General features: G+C 46.7%; 1 protein-coding gene across 4 annotated transcripts in view; it reads right to left on the bottom strand.

Moving 5' to 3' along the window:
* The window catches only part of APMAP (adipocyte plasma membrane associated protein), a 30387-nt gene that overhangs the window by 5890 nt on the left and 1564 nt on the right, over positions 1 to 22933 (bottom strand). For 2 of the 4 annotated variants that reach the window (XM_061436433.1, XM_061436435.1), the window contains exons 2-4: positions 16399 to 16515; positions 11824 to 11939; positions 1606 to 1698 (exon numbers count right to left, since the gene is read on the bottom strand). In XM_061436433.1, coding sequence (XP_061292417.1) covers positions 1606 to 1698; positions 11824 to 11939; positions 16399 to 16515 — 326 coding nt within the window. The remainder of the gene's footprint in view (positions 1 to 1605; positions 1699 to 11823; positions 11940 to 16398; positions 16516 to 22933) is intronic. The other 2 variants (XM_061436436.1, XM_061436434.1) reach the window with 1 other exon arrangement.

Consider the following 22933-nt stretch of genomic DNA (forward strand, 5'->3'; position numbering starts at 1 on the left):
CCCCTACCGTGTCCCAGGCCCTGAGAGCTTAGGATGATTGTCCAGTCTGTCCAGAGGGCCCACCAGAGAGTCAGGATGTGGACACACGCACAGCAACTGGCCCTCAAGGATCACGCTCACATCAGCGTTTGGAGACTCAAAACAGTCAGCGCAGGCATAGGCTCCACCCCCAGATTCCTTAGCAGACAAAGGCCCCTCCCCTAGATCCCCCAGCAGGCACAGGCCCCACCCCCGGACCTCCCAGCAGGCACAGGCCCCACCCCCGGATCCCCCAGCAGGCACAGGCCCCACCCCCAGATCCCTTAGCAGACACAGGCCCCAACCCCAGATCCCCCAGCAGGCACAGGCCCCACCCCCAGATCCCTTAGCAGACACAGGCCCCAACCCCAGATCCCCCAGCAGGCACAGGCCCCACCCCCAGATCCCTTAGCAGACACAGGCCCCACCCCCAGATCTCCCAGCAGGCACAGGCCCCACCCCTGGATCCCCCAGCACTCCAGGAGTGGGGTTGAAGCCCCACAGCTGGACCTGAATGCTGTGCCCGTCCAAGGACATGGCAGGGTCCCTCCACCCATCATAAAGGAAAAGCTACCATTTTACTCCTTAGATCCATTCTCCTGTTCTACTACCTATATTCTTTTTAAACCTGTGGTAAAGCATATTTAGTGCTGGGCACTCACTGCAGGGCACTTCCCACAGGATGCTTACTGCAGGGTACTTACTAATGAGTGCTTATTGCAGGGTGCTTACTATTGGGTGCTTACTACTCAGTGCTTATTGCAGGGTGTTTACCAGAGTGCTTACTGCAGGGTGCTTACTACTGGGTGCTTACTACTCAGTGCTTATTGCAGGGTGCTTACCAGAGTGCTTATTGCAGGACACACTGCAGAGGCACTTACCATGCGTGCTTATATTAGGATGCTTATCATAGGATGCTTACTGCAGAGGCACGTATGGCCACAATACGGAGTGGGAAAGCAGGTTGAATACTCATAAGCAGAGTATAATCCCATCACTTACAACCATGTGTGGGTGTGAGTCCATGAACAGAAAGAGATCTGAAAAGTTATTTGTTACATTGTTAACAAGTTACACCTGAGAAGACTCTAGGTGATTTTTACTTTCTTCTTTGTGCTGTTCCCATTTTACTATAAAAATGCATCATTTTTACAAAAACATTCCAGCTCCTAACAAAAGGGAAAGTAAGTCTGTGCTGCTGATGCTGCTGCTAAGTCGCTTCAGTTGTGTCCAACTCTGTGCGACCCCATAGATGGCAGCCCACCTACCAGTGCTTAAATAGTGAGTTTCTAAAACCTGAGGGACTTAAGGGTAATTCACTCTGGATGAAGGGCTGAGGTCCACGGTAGGCTAGTGCGGGAATGCACTTTGGCACCTGAGGAACAAAGCCTAGCACCTCCCACAGCAGCTCTGGGGTGCGTGCTGAGGTGAGGGGTGTGAGGGGCCTGGAGGGAAAGTATGACCACAGGGAGCCTCAGCTGGACAGCGGGGCTCTCCTCTTCCAAAGACCTGACTTCCAGGAAACAGCTCCTCTCAGCACCTTCCTTGGGTGTCTGAAGAGACACAAAGGTGGTCACCAAAACTTACTGCACGGGCCTGAGCCAAAGCGAGCAATGGTCTCTACTTCACCATTTTCAAGTTTTACAACTCGGCCATCTGCTGTACCCGTGAACATCACATCTGTTCAAAGACAGGAAGGAATAAGGGTATTACTAGGTTAGCCTAAGAACTATGCTCTCACCACCACCTACAACAGAGGTGGCCAGTCTGTGCTTTGTTTCCAGAGAGGAAACGGCAGTTTTGAAAATGAAAGCAAGTGGTGTCTGGGGCCAAAAGCCTTAACAAGTGCAGCGATAATGCCATAGGGGCCTTGGAACCAGCATGGGAGTGACCCTGAGGCTGGAGCAAAGGCACAGCAGACACCAGTCAGAGATAAAAACAGGATTTGCTACCTGCAAAGAAGTGGGAACCCTCAGGCTGATGCTCAGCACTTTGGTCTGTTCACATCTGCCTCATGGCAGTGTCTAATTGCTGAAGGTGACTATCCAACCAAAGGGAAACAACTGCTGGGAAGGACCCTGGGTGTAAAATCAAGTGCTCGCTTCAGCAGCACATATACTAGAATCAGAACCACGCAGAACTTGCAATGATGTGCAAATTCATGAAATGCTCCATATTTTTAAATGTAAATATTGCAAACTCTAGGGGAGCCACTAAAAAAAGTATTTAAAATAAGTATAACTGATAGGCAAAGAATGGACAGAAAAGAGAATCATATAAGATGCTCAACTGAACTACTGAACTCCCAAAGTGAATGAGAAAATAAGGAAGAAAATAACATAAGCAATGAATAGAAAACGGTAACAAACATGCGAGAGAGTAATCCAACAACAGCTGACCCTTGAACAACTGGGGGTTAGGGGGCGTCAACCCTCTGCACAGTCAAACATCTGTGGATAACTTTATGGTCAGCCCTCACATCCTCAAGGTCCTGAATCTGCGAGGTTCTGCATCACAAGATTCCAGACCCATGGATTTAAGTAACTGTGGATGCAGCAGTGCTGCAGAATGTGTTCAATGGAAAAAAAATCCATGTTTAAGTGAACCTGAGTTGTTAAAGGGTCAACTGTATATCAATTATCATTTTAAATATTAATGGCATAAAAACCTCAATTAAAAGACAGATTGTCATTGAGTGTATTAGAAAACAAGACACAACGAAATGCAGTCTGTAAGAAGCTCTCTTTAAATATACAGACACATAGAGATGAAAAATGAAGGGGTAAAGAAAAATACACCACACTACCACTAATTAAAATAAAGCTGCAGGGCTAGGAACATGATAAGGGATAAAGAAGACCATCAGGTAACAACAAAGGTCAACTGTAAAGGAGACACAACAGTCCTTAACATGTATGCGCCCGATAATAATTGTCAAAATACATGAGGCAAAACTGATACAACTGCAAGGAAGCCCAGGAATCCAGGATCAGAGGAGAAGACCCCAGCATCCCTCCCTCAGAAACAGAAAGACCCTGATGGGCAGCAAGATTCGACTGCACAGCACAGTCAGAAAACAGGGAGCTGGCTGCAACGTCCTGGGGTAAACCATAATGAAAAATAAAACGGAAAAGAATATACATATACGTATAACTGAGTCACTTTAATGTATAGTGGAAATTAACACAACACTGTAAATCAACTATATGTCTAAATAAATAAATGGACAGATCCTGCCAACAAAAAATCAACCCTAACTGAAGCCCATTCGCGTATAGCCAGTGCTCCACAAGAGAAGCCACCACAATGAGAAGCCCGTGCACTGCAACAAAAAAGTAACCCCACTCGCCACAACTAGACGAATACCCAGTGCAGCCAAAAACAATAAATAAATAAGAAAATCAATAAAGACACAGTTGAACTCAACAGCACCATTGATTAACTAGATATAATTGACACCCTTCAACACCTCATCCAACAAACAGCAAAATATATATTTTTCTTGAGTTCACATTAAACATTCACTAAGACAGACCACATTTTGGGCCATAACATATGCCTTAATAAGTTTAAAAGAACAGAAATGATATAATGTCTGCTCTCACACGAGCATGAAATTAAACTGGAAATCACTAAAAGAAAGAGCTGAAAATCCCAAACTACTTGGAGATTAAACAGCATACACTTCTAACTAATACATAGGTCAAAGAAGAAATCTCAAGAGGAATTACAAAACATTTTGAACTAAGTTAAAATGAAAATGCAACTTACCAAAAATTTCCTGGAGGCAGAGAAAACAGTGCTTAGAAAGTTACAGCATCAAAGACACATATTAGAAAAGAAAGAGACCTAAAATCAGTCATCTAAGCTTCCATCTTTGGAAACTAGAAAAAGAAGAACAAAGGAAACCCAAGGTAAGCAAAGGAAAGAATAAAAATTAGAGCAGATATCAACGAAATTGAAACAGGAAATCAATGAAGAAAAATCAACAAAATCAAAAGTTGGTTCTTTGAAAAAAATCAATCAAATAAATAATCCTTTAGCTTGGCTAACAAAGATAGAAATTACCAGTATCAGAAACGAAAGACCCCCTGGGCATTAAGAGGATACTAGAGAAACACTATGAACAACTCTTAAGTCCACAAATTTGATAATGTAGATGGAACAGTCCGATTCCTTGCAAGACACAATCTGCCAAAACTCACACAAGAGACAATTTGAATCAGTCTGTATCTATTGATATAATGGTCATCTGAGTTAAATTCACCCATTCCAGTCCATTTCAGTTCACTGATTCCTAGAATGTCAACATTCACTCTTGTCATCTCGTTTGACCACTTCCAATTTGCCTTGATTCATGGACCTGACATTCCAGGTTCCTATGCAATATTGCTCTTTACAGCATTGGACCTTGCTTCTATCACCAGTCACATCCACAGCTGGGTATTGTTTTTGCTTTGGCTCCATCCCTTCATTCTTTCTGGAGTTATTTCTCCACTGATCTCTAGCAGCATATTGGGCACCTACTGACCTGGGGAGTTTCTCTTTCAGTATCCTATCATTTTGCCTTTTCATACTGTTCATGGAGTTCTCAAGGCAAGAATACTGAAGTGGTTTGCCATTCCCTTCTCCAGTGGACCACATTCTGTCAGATCTTTCCACCATGACCCGCCCGTCTTGGGTTGCCCCACGGGCATGGCTTAGTTTCATTGAGTTAGACAAGGCTGTGGTCCTAGTATGATTAGATTGACTAGTTTTCTGTGAGTATGGTTTCAGTGTGTTTGCCCTCTGATGCCCTCTTGCAACACCTACTGTCTTACTTGGATTTCTCTTACCTTGGGCGTGGGGTATCTCTTCACGGCTGCTCCAGCAAAGCGCAGCCATTGCTCCTTACCTTGGACGAGGGGTATGACCATTATATCTACTACCGCGGGCAGGAATCCCTCAGAAGAAATGGAGTAGCCATCATGGTCAACAAGAGAGTCTGAAATGCAGTACTTGGATGCAATCTCAAAAACGACAGAATGGTCTCTGTTCATTTCCAAGGCAAACCATTCAATATCACAGTAATCCAAGTCTATGCCCCAACCAGTAATGCTGAAGAAGCTGAAGTTGAACGGTTCTATGAAGACCTACAAGACCTGTTAGTACAAGACCTGTTAGAACTAACACCCAAAAAAGATGTCCTTTTCATTATAGGGGACTGGAATGCAAAAGTAGGAAGTCAAGAAACACCTGGAGTAACATGCAAATTTGGCCTTGGAATACGGAATGAAGCAAGGCAAAGATTAATAGAGTTTTGCCAAGAAAATGCACTGGTCATAACAAACACCCTCTTCCAACAACACAAGAGAAGACTCTATACATGGACATCACCAGATGGTCAACACTGAAATCAGATTGATTATATTCTTTGCAGCCAAAGATGGAGAAGCTCTATACAGTCAGCAAAAACAAGACCAGGAGCTGACTGTGGCTCAGACCATGAACTCCTTATTGCCAAATTCAGACTTAAATTGAAGAAAGTAGGGAAAACCACTAGACCATTCAGGTATGACCTAAATCAAATCCCTTATGATTATACAGTGGAAGTGAGAAATAGATTTAAGGGCCTAGATCTGATAGATAGAGTGCCTGATGAACTATGGAATGAGGTTCGTGACATTGTACAGGAGACAGGGATCAAGACCACTCCCATGGAAAACAAATGCAAAAAAGCAAAATGGCTGTCTGGGGAGGCCTTACAAATAGCTGTGAAAAGAAGAAAAAAGAAAAGCAAAGGAAAATAGGAAAGATATAAACATCTGAATGCAGAGTTCCAAAGAATAGCAAGAAGAGATAAGAAAGCCTTCTTCAGCGATCAATGCAAAGAAATAGAGGAAAACAACAGAATGGGAAAGACTAGGGGTCTCTTCAACAAAATCAGAGATACCAAAGGAACATTTCATGCAAAGATGAACTCGATAAAGGACAGAAATGGTATGGACCTAACAGAAGCAGAAGATATTAAGAAGAGGTGGCAAGAATACACAGAAGAACTGTACAAAAAAGATCTTCACGACCCAGATAATCACGATGGTGTGACCACTCATCTAGAGCCAGACATCCTGGAATGTGAGGCCAAGTGGGCCTTGGAAAGCATCACTACAAACAAAGCTAGTGGAGGTGATAGAATTCCAGTTGAGCTATTCCAAATCCTGAAAGATGATGCTGTGAAAGTGCTGCACTCAATATGCCAGCAAATTTGGAACACTCAGCAGTGGCCACAGGACTGGAAAAGGTCAGTTTTCATTCCAATCCCAAAGAAAGGCAATGCCAAAGAATGCTCAAACTACTGCACAATTGCACTCATCTCACACGCTAGTAAAGTAATGCTCAAAAATCTCCAAGCCAGGCTTCAGCAATATGTGAACCGTGAACTTTCTGATGTTCAAGCTGGTTTTAGAAAAGGCAGAGGAACCAGAGATCAAATTGCCAACATCTGCTGGATCATGGAAAAAGCAAGAGAGTTTCAGAAAAACATCAATTTCTGCTTTACTGACTATGCCAAAGCCTTTGTGTCGATCACAATAAACTGTGGAAAATTCTGAAAGAGATGGGAATACCAGACCACCTGATCTGCCTCTTGAGAAACTGTATGCAGGTCAGGAAGCAACAGTTAGAACTGGACATGGAACAACAGACTGGTTCCAAATAGGAAAAGGAGTTCGTCAAGGCTGTATATTGTCATCCTGTTTATTTAACTTACATGCAGAGTACATCATGAGAAACGCTGGACCGGAAGAAACACAAGCTAGAATCAAGATTGCTGGGAGAAATATCAATAACCTCAGATATGCAGATGACACCACCCTTATGGCAGAAAGTGAAGAGGAACTAAAAAGCCTCTTGATGAAAGTGAAAGTGGAGAGTGCAAAAGTTGGCTTAAAGCTCAACATTCAGAAAACGAAGATCATGGCATCCGGTCCCACCACTTCATGGGAAATAGATGGGGAAACAGTGGAAAGTGTCAGACTTTATTTTTCTGGGCTCCAAAATCACTGCAGATGGTGACTGCAGCCATGAAATTAAAAGACGCTTACTCCTTGGAAGGAAAGTTATGACCAACCTAGATAGCATATTCAAAAGCAGAGACATTACTTTGCCAACAAAGGTTCGTCTAGTCAAGGCTATGGTTCTTCCTGTGGTCATGTATGGATGTGAGAGTTGGACTGTGAAGAAGGCTGAGCGCCGAAGAATTGATGCTTTTGAACTGTAGTGTTGGAGAAGACTCTTGAGAGTCCCTTGGACTGCAAGGAGATCCAACCAGTCCACTCTGAAGGAGATCAGCCCTGGGATTTCTTTGGAAGGAATGATGCTAAAGCTGAAACTCTAGTACTTTGGCCACCTCATGCGAAGAGTTGACTCATTGGAAAAAGACTCTGATGCTGGGAGGGATTGGGGGCAGGAGGAGAAGGGGACGACAGAGGATGAGATGGCTGGATGGCATCACTGACTCGATGGATGTGAGTCTGAGTGAACTCCAAGAGTTGGTGATGGACAGGGAGGCCTGGCGTGCTGCAATTCATGGGGTCGCAAAGAGTGGGACACGACTGAGCAACTGATCTGACTGATCTGATCTGTATCTATTGAAGAAATGAATCAATAGTTAATAACCTTTCAAAACAGCACCAGGCTGAGATGGGTTCACTGATGAATTCTACCAAACATTTAGGAAGGAAGAAATGGTACCAACTTTCTATAATCTCTTCCAGAAAACAGAAGGAGAGTAATACTTCTTAACTCTTTCCATGAAGCCAGCATCACTTTAATACCAAAACCAGATAAAGTCATTTCAAGAAAACTACACACCAATATCTCTCAAGTACAAAGATGTGAAAATTCTCAATAGAATATTAGCAAATCAAATCCAAAATGTATAAAAGGAATTATACACCCCAACCAAATGGGATTTATCCCAAGTATGTAAGGCTCGTGTAGCATCTGAAAATCAGTTAAGTAACCCATAATATTAAAAGACTAAAGGAAAATTACATGAACTTATCAACAGATGCAGAAAAAGTACTGACAAAAATCCAACACCCATTTCATGATAAAAACTTTTAGCAAATTAGAACAGAGGGGAACTTCCTCAACTTGATAAAGAATATCTACGAAAAAACCTACAGTTAACATCATACTTAATGGTGAAAACTAGAAGCTTTCTCACTAAAATCAGGAACAAAGCAAGGATGTCCCCTTTCATCACTTCTTTACAATTAGCTGAAAGTTCTAGCTAATGCAGTAAGACCAGAAAAGGATATAAGAAGTATAAATAAAACTATCTTCATTTGTACATGACACGACAGTCTATGTAGAAAATCCCAAAGAATCAAGAACACTTAATTCTTGCAAACTAATAAGCAATTATAGGAAGGCTGCAGGATACAAAGATAATATACTAAAGTCAATCAGCTTCCTATACACCAACAATGAACAAGTGAAATCCGAAATTAAAATCAGAGTATCAGGTGTTTCACTACCTTCCAAAAAGAATGAAATATTTAGGTCTAAATATAATGAAACATATACACGATCTAGATAAGAAAAACCATGAAATTCAGATAACAGAAATCAAAGAACTTAATAAAGGGAGAGATAGCCCATGCTCATGGATTAAAAGATACAACATTGTCAAAAGGTCAGTTCTTCTCAACCTGAGCTCTAGATTCAGAGCAATCCCAGCAGCTATTTTGTAGATAATCTACAAAATAATCCTAAAGCTTACATGAAGAAGCAAACATATAGAAGAGCCAACACAATTCTGAAAAAGAACAAACTTGGAGGACGGACACTACTTGACTTCAAGACTTACTACAGGGACTTCCCTGACGGTACAGTGGTTAAGACTTCACCTTCCAATGCAGGGGGCACAGGTTTGGTCCCTGTTCAGGGATGCCTCTCGGCCAAAAAAAAAAACCAAAAAACAGAAGCAATATTCAATAAAGACTTAAAAAAAAAAAACTTACTATAAAGCTACAATAACAAAGCCAATGTGGTAACAGCAAAAGAACAGAAAAACAGATCAATGGAACAGAATACAGAGCCCAGCAGTAGACCCACAACTCATCTCTAACAGAAGAGCAAGGGTAACACAATGAGGTATAGATGGTCTCTTCAACAAATCTTGCTGAAACAACTAGACATCCACGTGCAAAAAGATGAACCTAGACACAGACCCTACACCCTTCACAAAAATTAACTCAAAATGGACTTCAGACCTAAACATAAAACAAAAAACTACAAAACTCCTAGAAGATAAAAAAGGAGAAAACTTAGCTGACTTTGTGTATGGTGATGACATTTTAAATACAACACCAAAGATATGATCCATAAAAGAAAGAATTGATAAGCTGGGCTTCATTAAAACTTAAAAATTTCTGCTCTGAGAAAGACACTGTCTACAGAATGGGAAGACAAGCCACAGACTGGAACAAAATATCTGCAAACAATGCATCTAATAAAGGACTTGCATCCAAAATATACAAAAAATTCTTTAAACTCAACAATAAGAAAATGAACAATCCAATTTAAAAAATATCCCAAAGACTTAAGACACCTCACCACAGAAGATCTACTATGGTGGAAAACAAACACACAAAATGATGTTCCACATCATATACATCAAGGAACTACAAATTAAAATAGCCATGAGATACCACTTCACACCTATTAAAATGGCCAAAATCTAGAACACTGACAGTACCCAACACCAGGGGTATGGAGCTACAAGAGATCCCACTCATGACTGGGGGGAGTGCCACTTCTGAAGACAGTTTGGCAACTTATAAAACTAAACAAGGTGAATGGAAAAATGAACTATGATACATCCAGGCAATGGAATATTATTCATTAATAAAAAGGAATGAGCTATAAAGCTATAAAAGACTTGTGAATGTGAAAGTCATTCAGTCATGTCTGACTCTGCAACCCCCATGGACTGTAGCCCACCAGGCTCCTCTGTCCTTGGAGATTCTCCAGGCAAGAACACTGGAGTAGTAGCCTTCCCTTCTCCAGGGACCTTCCCAACCCAGGTCTCCCACATTGCAACCAGATTCTTTACCATCTGAGCCACCAAGGAAGCCCAAGAATACTGGAGTGGGTAGAAGCGTAAAATGCATAACAGTAAGTTAAAGAAGTCAATTTGAAAAGACTACCTGATGTATGATTCTAACTCTAAAACATTTGGGAAAGGCAAAACTATGGAAACAAGAAACAGATCAGTGGTTGCCAGAGGCTTGGGGGCAGAGTGGGACAAAGAGGCTGAACACAGCAGATTTTAAGGGCCAGTAAAAATTCTCTGTATGATAATCTGATGATAGACACATGTCATTAAACCTTTGTCCAAACCCGTAGAACATACACACCAAGAGTAAACCCTGACGCAAACTATGGACTCCGGTAATGATGATGTGACAATGAGCAGTTGTCAACTGTACTCTCAATAAATGTACCATCTTGGGGGAGATGTTAATAATGCGGCAAGTAGGGGATGGAGGATATATGGTAAATCTCTGTATCTTCCCCTCCATGTTGCTGTGACTCCAAAATTGCTCTAAAAAGTAAAGTCTAAATGATGTTCATTGGTGACTCCTCTCCTGGCACCTCCCGAGGTGAGTGCCTCTCTCCACTGTCAGTAGCAGTGAGTCCAGGTGCCCTCATGCAGTTCACACCTGCAGGGGATAACCAGAAATGTCACCAAAGGACAAGCAGAGAAAAGAGAGAAAAGGAGGTGTGATGACAGAGCAAGATAAGGCATCAGGCCCAACGGAAAAGACAAAAAAAAAAAGCATTCTCTGGGAGATCTGAGGTGGGGGGGAATCACTGGGACTCCTCAAAATTCCAATTTTAAATGTCAGTACTAGATTTCTTAACCAAAACCACAAAATTTTTGAAATTAATAAACAGCAATGTCTTTTTAAGAGAAACACAAAGCTCAATCACAAAATGCCCATCTCTCTTGAGCAATTCTGACTCTGCCAGACAAAAGCAACAACCAACTACAGAAACACCCAGTCCTCAGGCCAGCCAAAGAGCAAGGCTGGGAAAGGCAGGCTGGTTCATAGCTTCGGAGGTGGGGGCGCGGGCCTGACAGGCCTTCAGAAGGAAACGGAAGCATGGCAGTCACCCATGGCCGTTCCACCACGCTCTGGGGTGATGGCCAGCAAGCTCAGGTAACAAGTTGCAGGAAATCCTCACGTCTCAATCCTCGCCAACCTCTTCACTAACCGTATCTTTTGACTCCTAAGCTAAATTCTAACAGACAGGAAAGGCTTGTTCCAGGTTTCTACAGACTCAAGAATTAGAAACAGACCCTGTTCTAGTCTGGAGGTTCGGGCAAGTCTAAAGCAGATGGTTACCCTTAAATGTACCCACCAAGATGACCATTAAAAAAAGTGGAAATACTGAGAACAGTTCCTATTCTTGTCAAAAATGAAATCTACACAAAGACAACCTGTGCTACATCAAGTAAGACCTACCCAATTGTGACAAATGAGCTAAAACACCAGTGTTCACGTTTTTCCTTTCTCCTTTCATTTTAAAGGGTCCAACAGTCTGAGCAGAATACAGCTTGTCAGACAGGAACTCAAAATCGCCCAGCACTAAAACAGCCTGCAACTCAGAGAGGCAAGAGGCTCCCTCGGCATCTGCTAGACAAACAGGCACAATCGCAGCCAAGAAGGCTGCCCAGGACTCCCCCTGGCACTGTCCCCACAGAACCCCGCTCAGGCGGCAGACAGCGCCAAGTCCCAGGGGTCTACTTACCCCCAATATTTGCTATGGACTCTGGCCCAACAAGCTGATTTTCAAATAGCCTTTCCGCCTGTTGTAACTTCGTGTTTGGTTGCAGCACACCAAGGAAGAGAGGGGGTTCTTTGAAGCTGTAAAATAATGCAATTATAGGGATTTGTCTATAAAAATATATGAAGAAAGTATTTACTGAAGCAGGTACCTGCAAGGACCTACATGCATAATTCCCCATTCTTTGACAAAGGGCACACATTACAATAATATCCTTAGTTGCCAGAAGCACTAGTTAAAAGAAAAAACCTCCCAGGATATCAGGAAAGGTCACAGCACAGAAGAAAACTGAAGGCGTCAATGTGGCTGACGCAAAAACACTCTCCTGTCACCTGAGGCCCAGGGTGCCGGGCCTCCCCAACCCATCCAACAAACTTTACCCTCCAGCTCACAAAGCCTGGCATTTATTCTGCCACTGGCTGCCCGGCCATCCAGGCCCAACCGAGACAGAGAGCGCAGAGGACATTTCACAGGGACGGCCTTGCTTCCTGCTCCATGGAGAGGACAGAAGACAGCTGGGCCTGGGGCCACCCCCCTGCGCCCACACAGGCGCAACCCCGCTGTGGCCTGGACCCTCACCCCCGCCCCAGGCTCACGCAGAAGTGCCCAGGAGCTCTCCCGTCTCCTCCATCCACAGGCAAACACGCTGCTTCTCCCAAACCGTCAGCAACTGTTGCAACCCAGGGCCACGCCACCATCTTCCCTCCCCACTTCCTCCCTCATCCCCCAAGTCTGCTTGTGACCCAGCAGCCCACCTGCACTCTGTGAGACACAGATCAAGGGTGTCCACCCCTCAATACCTGCAAACGGGCCCTCTCCCCAGAGCCAAAGTCTCCCACGAACTCCTCACCCAACAGTCCAGCCACAGCCTCCCCTCGCACTGCTCTCCCAGCCGGTCACCAAGGGCCCTGGGCATCTCCCATTTTAAACCTGCTGCCTCCTCCCATCACCTCCTCAGTGAAGCCTGCTCTGACCACGTAATGCAACACGCAGCACTGTCCCCAGAAGCCCAGATCCCACACCACTGTGTTTGCATCGTCAACTCCTCACTCCTCTGTCAGCTGCCTGTGCCCCCAACTTGCTGGGTTCTCAGGAGGGAGCAGGGGAGGGGAGTTCCCACGTGTCACTCCTCCCCCCGCACCACACCCACCCCACCCACCCAGGAGGAGAACCAAGGGGAGGGTGGGCCTGGCAGTCTGGGAGCTCTCCATCCCCACCCCCTCCAAACAAAGCTCTTTACTTGCTGCCGCCCCTACTCAGGGCTCAGCACAACTCCCCTGGAACTAAACCTTCCCCTCCACCCTTGGCCCTGTCTCAAAAATACAGCTTCCTAACCGCTCTTCAAAGCACACTTGTGGTTCCACTAAAGAGCTTTATTTCCAGAGGGGGAGAGTAGGACTGGGACCTGCAACACACTTGGGTTCAAGCTCTGTGCAGGAAGGTCACACCTTCGGAGGGGCAGGGACGTGTGCAGACGACAATGGACAAGCGCACGGAGCGGGGGGGGGGGGGGCTCCCCGAGTCCCAGCCTCCCCGCCATCCCCGTGGGTGCTGCCAGATTCCCTGCACTCAGGAAGGCCTCGAAAGGCTGCAGCATCAAACTAGTCAGGGTGGTGCACTGTCCCTGCCCCCAAGGGGAGATGGAAAAACACAGGAGAAAATGCAGCGGCCCGGAAGAAAGGCACCAGGGACGGCAGCACAGGCGCTCACTCCTGCTGACTCTCCTAAACTCAGTCACCACCTATGCTCAGTTCCCGGTTTTCTCCTGTTTCTCCCCATGGTTCTTTCTATCTGATTAGGGTCATTCTTTAATCTTTCTTCTGAAATCAAACTGATAAAAATGTCCCCACCAGCTGTGAGTATGTCTCACAAGCATGGGGCCAGGACATGGCCAGTGGCCTCGACTCAGCAGCGGTCACTGCGGCCTCCACTGCCCGCTCTGGGGAAGGACTGGGTTTCCATCCAGAAAGGAACAGAAACATGAGTTTTCATGAAAAGACAGGACCGTTTCTGTCATATTTAAAACATATTTCAGTTACTGTAAAATTTAACATAAAAGACACAGTAGTGTTGTAGAGAAGAGATTTTGTGCCTGTGATTTTATTTTTTTTGTTTGTTTTTATTTTTTTATTTTTTTTTACTTTACAATATTGTATTGGTTTTGCCATACATCAACATGAATCCGCCACGGGTGTACACATGTTCCTAATCCTGAACCCCCCTCTCTCCTCCCTCCCCATACCATCCCTCTGGGTCATTCCAGTGCACCAGCCCCAAGCTTCCTGTGTGCCTATGATTTTAAAAACCAACAGGGACAGTAACTCTTCTAGCAACTGAAAGCTATTACCGTTAACTGTCAAAAATTTGCATTTTATTAACAGGGTAAAACTGTAAAACTCAAAGATAATAAATAAAAAGCAGCAACAAAGTGCTATGGGTAGTCAGGGATGTGAGGGGCAAACAGAAACACACAGAAATAAAACTTGGGCAAGGCCCACGAGACCTGTGGGGGAGGGAGCAGGATGGTGGCCCATGCCCCCGACCCTCAGGCAGGGAGACAGCCCGGGCTCCTCACAGATGCTCAGGAAACCTGTAGAGTGCCCCTCCCCCCGCCCCCATCCCAACTCTCTGGCTCCACAGGTGGACACTCCCCTGTGGTAAGGAGGGAATATCCACCAAGCGGATATTCCTGAGCCCACGTCATCCACGCCTGATGACACTGCTGTGATCCCACCTCTGGGAACCCATGTGTCCCAACAGACGCTGGGCAACACCCTCCAGGAATCAGGACATCACAGGTGTCATGTCCACCAGCCCCAGCTCTTCCTAACGAGGAAAAGAAGGCTGCTGTGCACAGCACGGTCTGGCCAAGCCTGGCGGCCTCCCTGGTGACTCTGCTCGCTAAAAGGCTGCCACCATCTGCATAACCAGCCACCTGGGAGGGTCTCCCCCAGTCCTGGGCCCTCTAGGTCTGTCTGTCCACTGATTTCCTGGGTCTCCTGAAGGCAGAGCCCCCAGGCACCCCCTGAGCTGAGCCGCCAGCATGGAGCCGGCACCGCTCATCCCAGGCAGTGTCCGCCCCTTTCCTTGCTCTTTCTGCTCTGATCAGAGTTTCACAGAAGACCTTTTTGCTGTTGTTACCAGTACTATTCCCCAAACCTCAGTTCATTCCCATTCTCACTGTCTGCGTCTTCTGCCTTCGTTCTGGCTTCGGGGGCCCACACCCCCAAAGCGGGAGCCAGTCATTCCCCAACTCTGAGCCCAGGAGAGACCCATCAGCCACGCCGGTTTCTATGGGTTTCTCCTCACCAGGCACATCTACTCCACCGACAAGGCTCGTTCTGCACAGCCTCAAAGCCTTCCTGACCTGGCTCCTCTCCGGGCTGCCGGGACGTCACATTACCTTTCCCCTGAATTTCTTCACCACTCTTGGCACGATTAACGACCTCTACTGAGATCAAAGGTCTTGGGTCCCCTTAGAAGCCGTATGTCCACCTGCTCCCCACCACCTCACTCTCCATGGCCAGCTCTCCAGCCCAGGTTTCAACCCCCAGCTTTGGACACAAATCTCACTCCCACCTGGCACACTGGATTAGCAGAAAGGCCCAGGCAGTCTGCATTTGAGGCCAGTTTAGCCACCTCCTTCTACACAGTGAGGGGGGCTGGCAGGAGGGAGGAGACCTTCAGAGAGAGGACGCCCAACACACTGCCCACTGTGAAGCCTCCACTCTCACTCAGAAAACAACACATCATTCAGTTACACCTGTTAGCTTCCCTCTATGCTGAGACGGGGTTCTTATCTGAACTTTTCAACTTTACATGAACTCACAGCAAACTTCAGGCAGCTTCACCACCCTGAGCAGCTCTGAGGGGAAACCAGACTGCACAGCCCTTGACGTCATGAACAATCACATCAAGAGGAGCCTGGCTCTGCGTGACTGTAACTACAAATGTGAATACCTTCACGAGACCTGAGGTGCACACTAGTTTTTCAAGTTATGATGGACTCCATTACCTACATATCCCCACTGATGAAGGGTAATTTAGGAAAAATAGAACAGTAATTATTATACAAGGTTTATTAAAAATCAACTACTACTGAAGTAAGTAAATCCTTACTTCAGGAAACATAGTTGTGACTGCCAAATAGCACTTATCAATAATTTTTAAAAAGCAGCTACTTAAAAAATTTAAACATGGCAACTTGAACTTAACCTTCGTTTGTGTGTCTGTGCTCTCAACACTTCAAATGAATTCAGGTTAATCACCTCTAACACTTAAGCTTCTCTTGTTTGGGATTTTTCTAGTTTTTAATGTTGGTTTGCACAGTTCTGTTTTTGAAAGAGTAGCATGCATAACACTGGGCACATGTTGTGTAACACCTGATTCAACACGGACCACAGGCACTAACGAGCTCACGCTCTCTCCTGCTCGGCATAACCCACCCTGCAGAGCAGGTTGATTTATTAGCCAAGAAGCTCTCAGCCCAATTTTGTCGAGCAGCGCCACCCACCCTGCCGGAGCTGCGCGGCTACTCACCTGAGAGGCTCCGGGTCTATAGGCGAGTCCAGCAGCACCAGGGCGCCAAGCAGGGGGATGGTGAGGAAGGCTGCCAGCATGAGGAAGGTGGCTCGGAATACTCTGCCGCTAAAGGAGCTGCCAGACACAAAGCACATGAAGGCATCCGCGGGGCTCAGACCGACTGGCTGCACCCTCAGCCCTCTGGGCAGGGGCAGCCCTCCCACCCGGCCTGCCCCTTTCGAGGGCACCACCTCCGTGGCGGTGACTAAAGGTCAGCACTGTTTGCTAGGATGGCAATCATGCCCTTGTTCTTTTTTTAATCTTCTGGGGTATGGAACACTCAACAGTTACCTCCCAGGTAGTCTGATGAGCGGTATCCTGGATCCTCCAGCAGATGCTAAAAGCCAGTAAACTCAAAGAACCAATGAGCACAAAGTGACAGAGGTGTGAGTGAAGCTGTGGGAAGGAGCCGCCCTCGTCTCCACCTCTGACCACCGAGGCTCAGAGCAGCAAGGATCAGAGACACATCCACAAAGGAAACAGAGGCAGAACATCCTGAAGGTCCAAACCCAACCATTTCCAGACACTGGAGAACCTGCAAAGCCACACCTCCAGACCACCCCTTCAAAAGCCATGGGGAGACCTGGCAGTGGCCTGGGACCTCAAGCAGAGTGTGTGGACAAATGACCACCGGGGCTGAAACACCCCCCAACAACCCTCACAAACGACCTCACTCACTCGTGGGCCAGGCAGCACGTGAAGCCTCCGGCTCAGAAATAAACTGCCGGGATCACTATTTGCCTGCATCAGGATGTTCAGATTCACTAACACCTGAAACCAAGAGTAACTTGCTGCTGCTGCTGCTGCTAAGTCGCTTCTGTCATGTCCGACTCTGTGCGACCCCATAGACGGCAGCCCACCAGGCTCCCCCGTCCCTGGGATTCTCCAGGCAAGAGTACTGGAGTGGGGTGCCATTGCCTTCTCCGAAGAGTAACTTAGAGCAAATTAAAATCCTGAGCTCCTAAAGTGGAAAATCTTTTTCTATCCAAAAAAGTTGACTTGAAAAAAGTTAGGACTCACACCTGACAAACTAAGGGCAATGTTTCATTTGCTTTTTGACAACAGTTTCAATTGAGAATGCAGAAATGTGTGGGCCGGGGGTGGGCAGTCCGCTGCCAGAAGGACGGGACCGAGGGTCACCACTAACACCTCCTGCCGAGGACAGGAGGAGATGCCTGGACCCGGAGCCCAGAGTCAGGTTTCAAACACGCTGCACAAGCTGACCATGTCTGCTCTCCTGGAGGATTCTGGGGTGAAGACAAACACCCAGTGTGGCCCCTGTGAGCCTGTGCTCAGCACCACGTGTCCCGCTTCACCCCAGAAGAAGCCCAAGGCAGCACTTCCTGTCGTGCCTTCCATCACTCAACAACACAGAAGTTTTCCACTCACCTACTAAGGGACACTTGTTGGGAAGGGAGATGAGAAGGGGTTACTTAATGGCAACAAGCAGTTTCATGGGACGAGGACAAGTTTTGAAACTAGACAAGAGTGGTGGTTGCCCAACAGTAAACATTGCTGAACCGTATGCACTCTAAGGAGGTTCCTTTTACGTTATGTACCCCAACTCAAAAAGATGTCAACGGTGATGAGAATGTTCTTCACTTAGACTGTGGTGATTTGTCCCTTTAGCAAATCTCTCTAAATAAGCTAAAAATCCCTGAATTGGACATTCTAAACTGGTGACTGATATGCGAATTACAGCTCCACAAAGATGTCCACAAAGTAAAAGTCAGTGACCGCCTGTCCAGAGGCTGGGACACACGCCACTCAGGACTTCCTTGGGTGCCCGATCTGTCAGTGCGACGACCACAGCCGGCGACTGCACGGGCAGAGGGTGTCTGCAAGGGCTTGGGGCAGGAATGACGTGGTCCTGTGGTTCCTTCAAAAGTAGAGTCCCAAAGGGCGGGCCACATGGCACTGCACAAACTGTCCCTTAGAGCCCACGAGGAAGGACGGCGTCCTGCCAAGGGGGCTCATGCAATCAGCCCGCACCCACCCAGCAGAGAGTTGCAGCCCCTGGGGGAAGCTGCCTTGTGCAAACTCACCAACAAAAGTGGTGACACTGGCCAAAGTGTCCCTTTCCCTTTTCCTTGCCAAACACATTTCCACATAAAACAGGTCCTTCCTGTCTAACTTGGACTCTGTTCTAACTCTCCTTTTCTATGTGATAGTGTATATTTTAAAATCTGAATTTAGGAATGTGATTCGGAGCTTGTGGCAGCGTGCTTGAAGACCTGCTTGCCCCTTCCTACGATGGGGAAAATGAGAAGTCCAGCCTGGATAGAAAGTGACTGCTTGCAGCTAGAAAGGTGGCCGGAACTCCAGCAAAGCCTCGTGTCCACACACTCCAACCTGCCGGGCAGACTCAAGCCCCAGTTGTTCCTGATGTGCGGCTGGACACTGCTGACCTGATCCAACCCCTCTCCAGGGAAAGAAGTCCATGAGCACCCTGGCTGACCACCAGCCAGTTCCTACTGGAAAGCTCCGTACAGGGTCAGGTTTTAGAACCGGCAGCTTGGCCCCACGCTGTTTACTTCCTCACTGCAGGCTGAGACTCTAGCTCTGCAGGGCCATCAAACTCCAACTTTACATATCCAGTAACTTGACAAATGGCCCAAACACGGAAGTTTTTAGCCATTCGGAGCCTGCCTGCTTTATGTGCTTGGTGAAACCTCCCCAGACAGTGGCTCGGTTCAGTTCAGTCACTCAGTCATGTCTGACTCTTTGTGACCCCATGGACTGCAGCACGCCAGGCCTCCCTGTTCATCACCAACTCCCGGGGTTTACTCAAACTCATGTCCATTGAGTCGGTGATGCCATCCAACCATCTCATCCTGTGTCGTCCCCTTCTCTTCCTGCCTTCAATCTTTCCCAGCATCAGGGTCTTTTCAAATGAGTCATTTCTTCACATCAGGTGGCCAAAGTAGTGCAGTTTCAGCTTCAGCATCAGTCCTCCCAATGAATATTCAGGATTGATCTCCTTTAGGATGTGCTGGTTGGATCTCCTTGCAGTCCAAGGGACTCTCAAGAGTCTTCTCCAACACCACAATTCAAAAGCATCAATTCTTCGGCACTCAGCTTTCTTTATAGTCCAGCTCTCACATCCATACATGACTACTGGAAAAACCATAGCTTTGACTAGACGGACCTTTGTTGACAAAATATTGTCTGCTTTTTAATATGCTATCTAGATTGGTCATAACTTTTCTTCCAAGGAGCAAGCGTCTTTTAATTTCATGGCCGCAGTCACCATCTGCAGTGATTTTGGAGCCCCCAAAAATAAAGTCTGTCACTGTTTCCACTGTTTCCCCATCTATTTGCCATGAAGTGATGGGACCAGATGCCATGATCTTAGTTTTCTGAATGTTGAGTTTTAAGCCAACTTCTTCACTCTCCTCTTTCACTTTCATCAAGAGGCTCTTTAGTGCTTCTTCGCTTTCTGCCATAAGGGTGAAATCATCTGCGTATCTGAGGTTATTGATATTTCTCCTGGGAATCTTGATTCCAGTTTGTGCTTCATTCAGACAGTGGCTACCATTCAATAAAACAGAGCCTCACCACTTCTACTGAATATTCACTGGAAGGACTGATGCTGTAGCTGAAGCTCCAATACTTTGGCCACCTGATGGGAAGAACTGACTCCTTCAAAGACCCTTGGGAAAGGTTGAAGGCAGGAGGAGAAGGGGATGACAGAGGATGAGATGGTTGGATGGCATCATCAACTCGATGGACATGAGTTTGAACAAGCTCTGGGAGTCAGTGATGGACAGGGAAGCCTGGCGTGCTGCAGTCCATGGGGTCGCAAAAAGTCAGACATAACTGAGTGACTGAACTGAACTGAACTCCACTCCTACCCCAACTCCTGCCCTTGGAGCTCTCTGACCCTCACCTTGACCCAGAAGCCCCTCTTGTCCCCTCCCCTATGAGACTCCCCCACACGCAAACCTGTCAGTGTCACCCACAAAGCTCAGGTGGCTCCTGCCACCTGACAGCCATATCAGTTTCCTTCATCAGCTTCAGCAATCCCCAAACCCGCTACATAACACAAACAAGGAAGTGAATTTTTAATTTTGGTTCATTTTAATTAATTTAGATTTAACTAGTTACATGCGGCCAAGTGACTGCCACATCAGAGGGTATCCCCTGGGAGTCCACAAGCACTCCGTGACCACCTGCGCAAGTGCCGCAGGCAGCTCACCCCGAGAGCAGAGCAGTCAAGTGCCTGCCCTCCATGCAGCCTGGGGTGGGCAAGGCCAGACAAGCAGCAACCAGCACAGAGAGGAGCAGTGCCTCAGACTGGCAGAGGGTGGGGAGGGTTTGAAGCCCACGGACTCTGCACAGAGATTTCAGGAGAAGCAACTGGGCAGAGCCACGCAACCGAGGAAACAGGACTCAATGAGCTCCAGGCACAGGTGAGAGCCACACGACCCTGGGCACTGAGTCTGTAACTGGCAGGTGCACAGGTCCTGGAGGTGAGGTCAGAGAGCTCCTGACCCAGGCTCTGGGAGCACGATTATTGTAGCCCAAGGTTCATAAACTTTTTTGGCCGGCCCATCTCACTGCTGGCTCCTGTGAACTCAGAGTCAACTATAGTTCTGCGTCTGCTCTGTAACTGCCCGACCACACACTGCACTGTGCTCCATTTCGAAGTCGTGTCTGACTCTATGCAACCTCAGGGACTGTAGCCCGCCAGGCCCCTCTATCCACAGGATTCTCCAGGCAAGAATATTGGAGTGGGTTGCCATTTCCTCCTCCAAGGGAATCTTCCCAACACAAGGCTCGAGCCCGCGTCTCCTGCCTGCGTCTCCTACACTAGCTGGTGGATTATCCTTCACCACTTGAGCCACATGGGAAGCCCTGCACACCTGCACTACGTCCACTCATCTGAAGGACCCTTCATTTATCCAAACCATCTTCACCAACAAAGTGCTGCACAGGCCCATCCTACTTTCTTCAGTCTGTGCTGACACACCCCAGAAGGCCAGCCCCGTCCCTCCCAGGTGCCATCCGGGAGGTCAGCTTGCTTGCCCCAACCCCTACACCTGGAAGCCATCTCTACACCTGCACCCTCAGAGCCATGCCTGGGATGCACAGAATCTGACAACTACCAACGGCTCAGTCACAACTTACAAAATCCTGTTAAATGGGATTTACTGGGGCAAAATGTGGCGAAGGGTGTCCTCTAATAGCTTCTGCACACAAGACATCAAGGCCTCGAGGAACAAACTGAAGTCCCCACCCACACGCTCCATGAGATCAACACAGACCTGTGATTTCAAGCCCAAATCCACGAGAGACCGGAACCCCGGGTGCTGAGGTGATCCCTGGAACCTGAGACTCACGCACAATGGCCCAGTCCTTTCAAGTGACCACGCCCTGCATTGGTTCACTTTCCAGTCCTTTAAACCAGGGCTCCGAGACTGCAGGCATTGTTTTAGCACTGACACCAAATTGAAAACATGGTAAAAGAGCAATTTGAAAATACACACCCAGGGGAAGGGCTGAGAAAACTGTGGAATCCTGGCTCCCCACAACCTCATGAATTACGACAGCCCCAGCTGTCTCTCCCCACTGCCTCCCTTATGCTTCAGTCTTAAAAAGGAAAATGGACCTACGAGAGATTTTTAATTGGTCTGAAACCCTTTGGAAGCTTATTGAAAAAGAAGCTGGTAACTTTTCAACTCTTCACTCCTAAACAAGTACACATGGACATTAAACAGTTGTTCTCGCCTCTCAGACAGAACCATGTTCCCAAAGGGAAGGAATCCTTTCTGGGTTACAATCACTCTGTCAATAAACTTCTTAAACCTGTGGGGAAACTGATGCCAAATGACAATCATTAGAAACCTGGACTGGGGACTTCCCTGGTGGTCCAGTGGTTAACACTCTGCAATTCCACTGCAGGGGGCACAGGTTCAATCCCTGGACAAGGAACTAAGATCCTGCATGCCACGGCCAAAAAAAGATTACTGTTTAGATGCAGACACTCAACAACTTTGAAATAGAACATTATCTCCAAAACCTGATTTTAAAAATACACTTCCCACTGTCCAGAAGCCAATTCTGTCCTTCATTTGTGTTCCTGTCTCTTGCGACTCCATTCCTCTGTAACTTTACAAAAACCACGTCACTCACAAAGACTTCAATGGCCTCACCAGTAAAACAGAGCTAATGCCACCACTCATGCCAGAAGCCAGGGGACTGGGCAAGGTATCATTCAGTGTCCCATCCACTAAAATCTATTGTCCTACTTCTGTAAACTGAAGCAAATTTCCTGCTTCTGTAAATTGCCCTTTCTTTATTCTAAAGTTCAGCACATCTAAAGTTTACTATATAGCCATCACATTTCTATTTCCTTCAGATTCCTTTCCTTCACTCATTATACATAATACTTTTTTTTCTTAGATTGAACCCTCAAATTTTAAGGTAATCAAGATGACAATCAGATGAACTACTAGAAACCACTACAAAAGAAATGAAAACTAGAAAACTG

Source organism: Bos javanicus, chromosome 13 (assembly GCF_032452875.1).
Source record: "Bos javanicus breed banteng chromosome 13, ARS-OSU_banteng_1.0, whole genome shotgun sequence".
NCBI classification, from domain to species: Eukaryota; Metazoa; Chordata; class Mammalia; order Artiodactyla; family Bovidae; genus Bos; species Bos javanicus.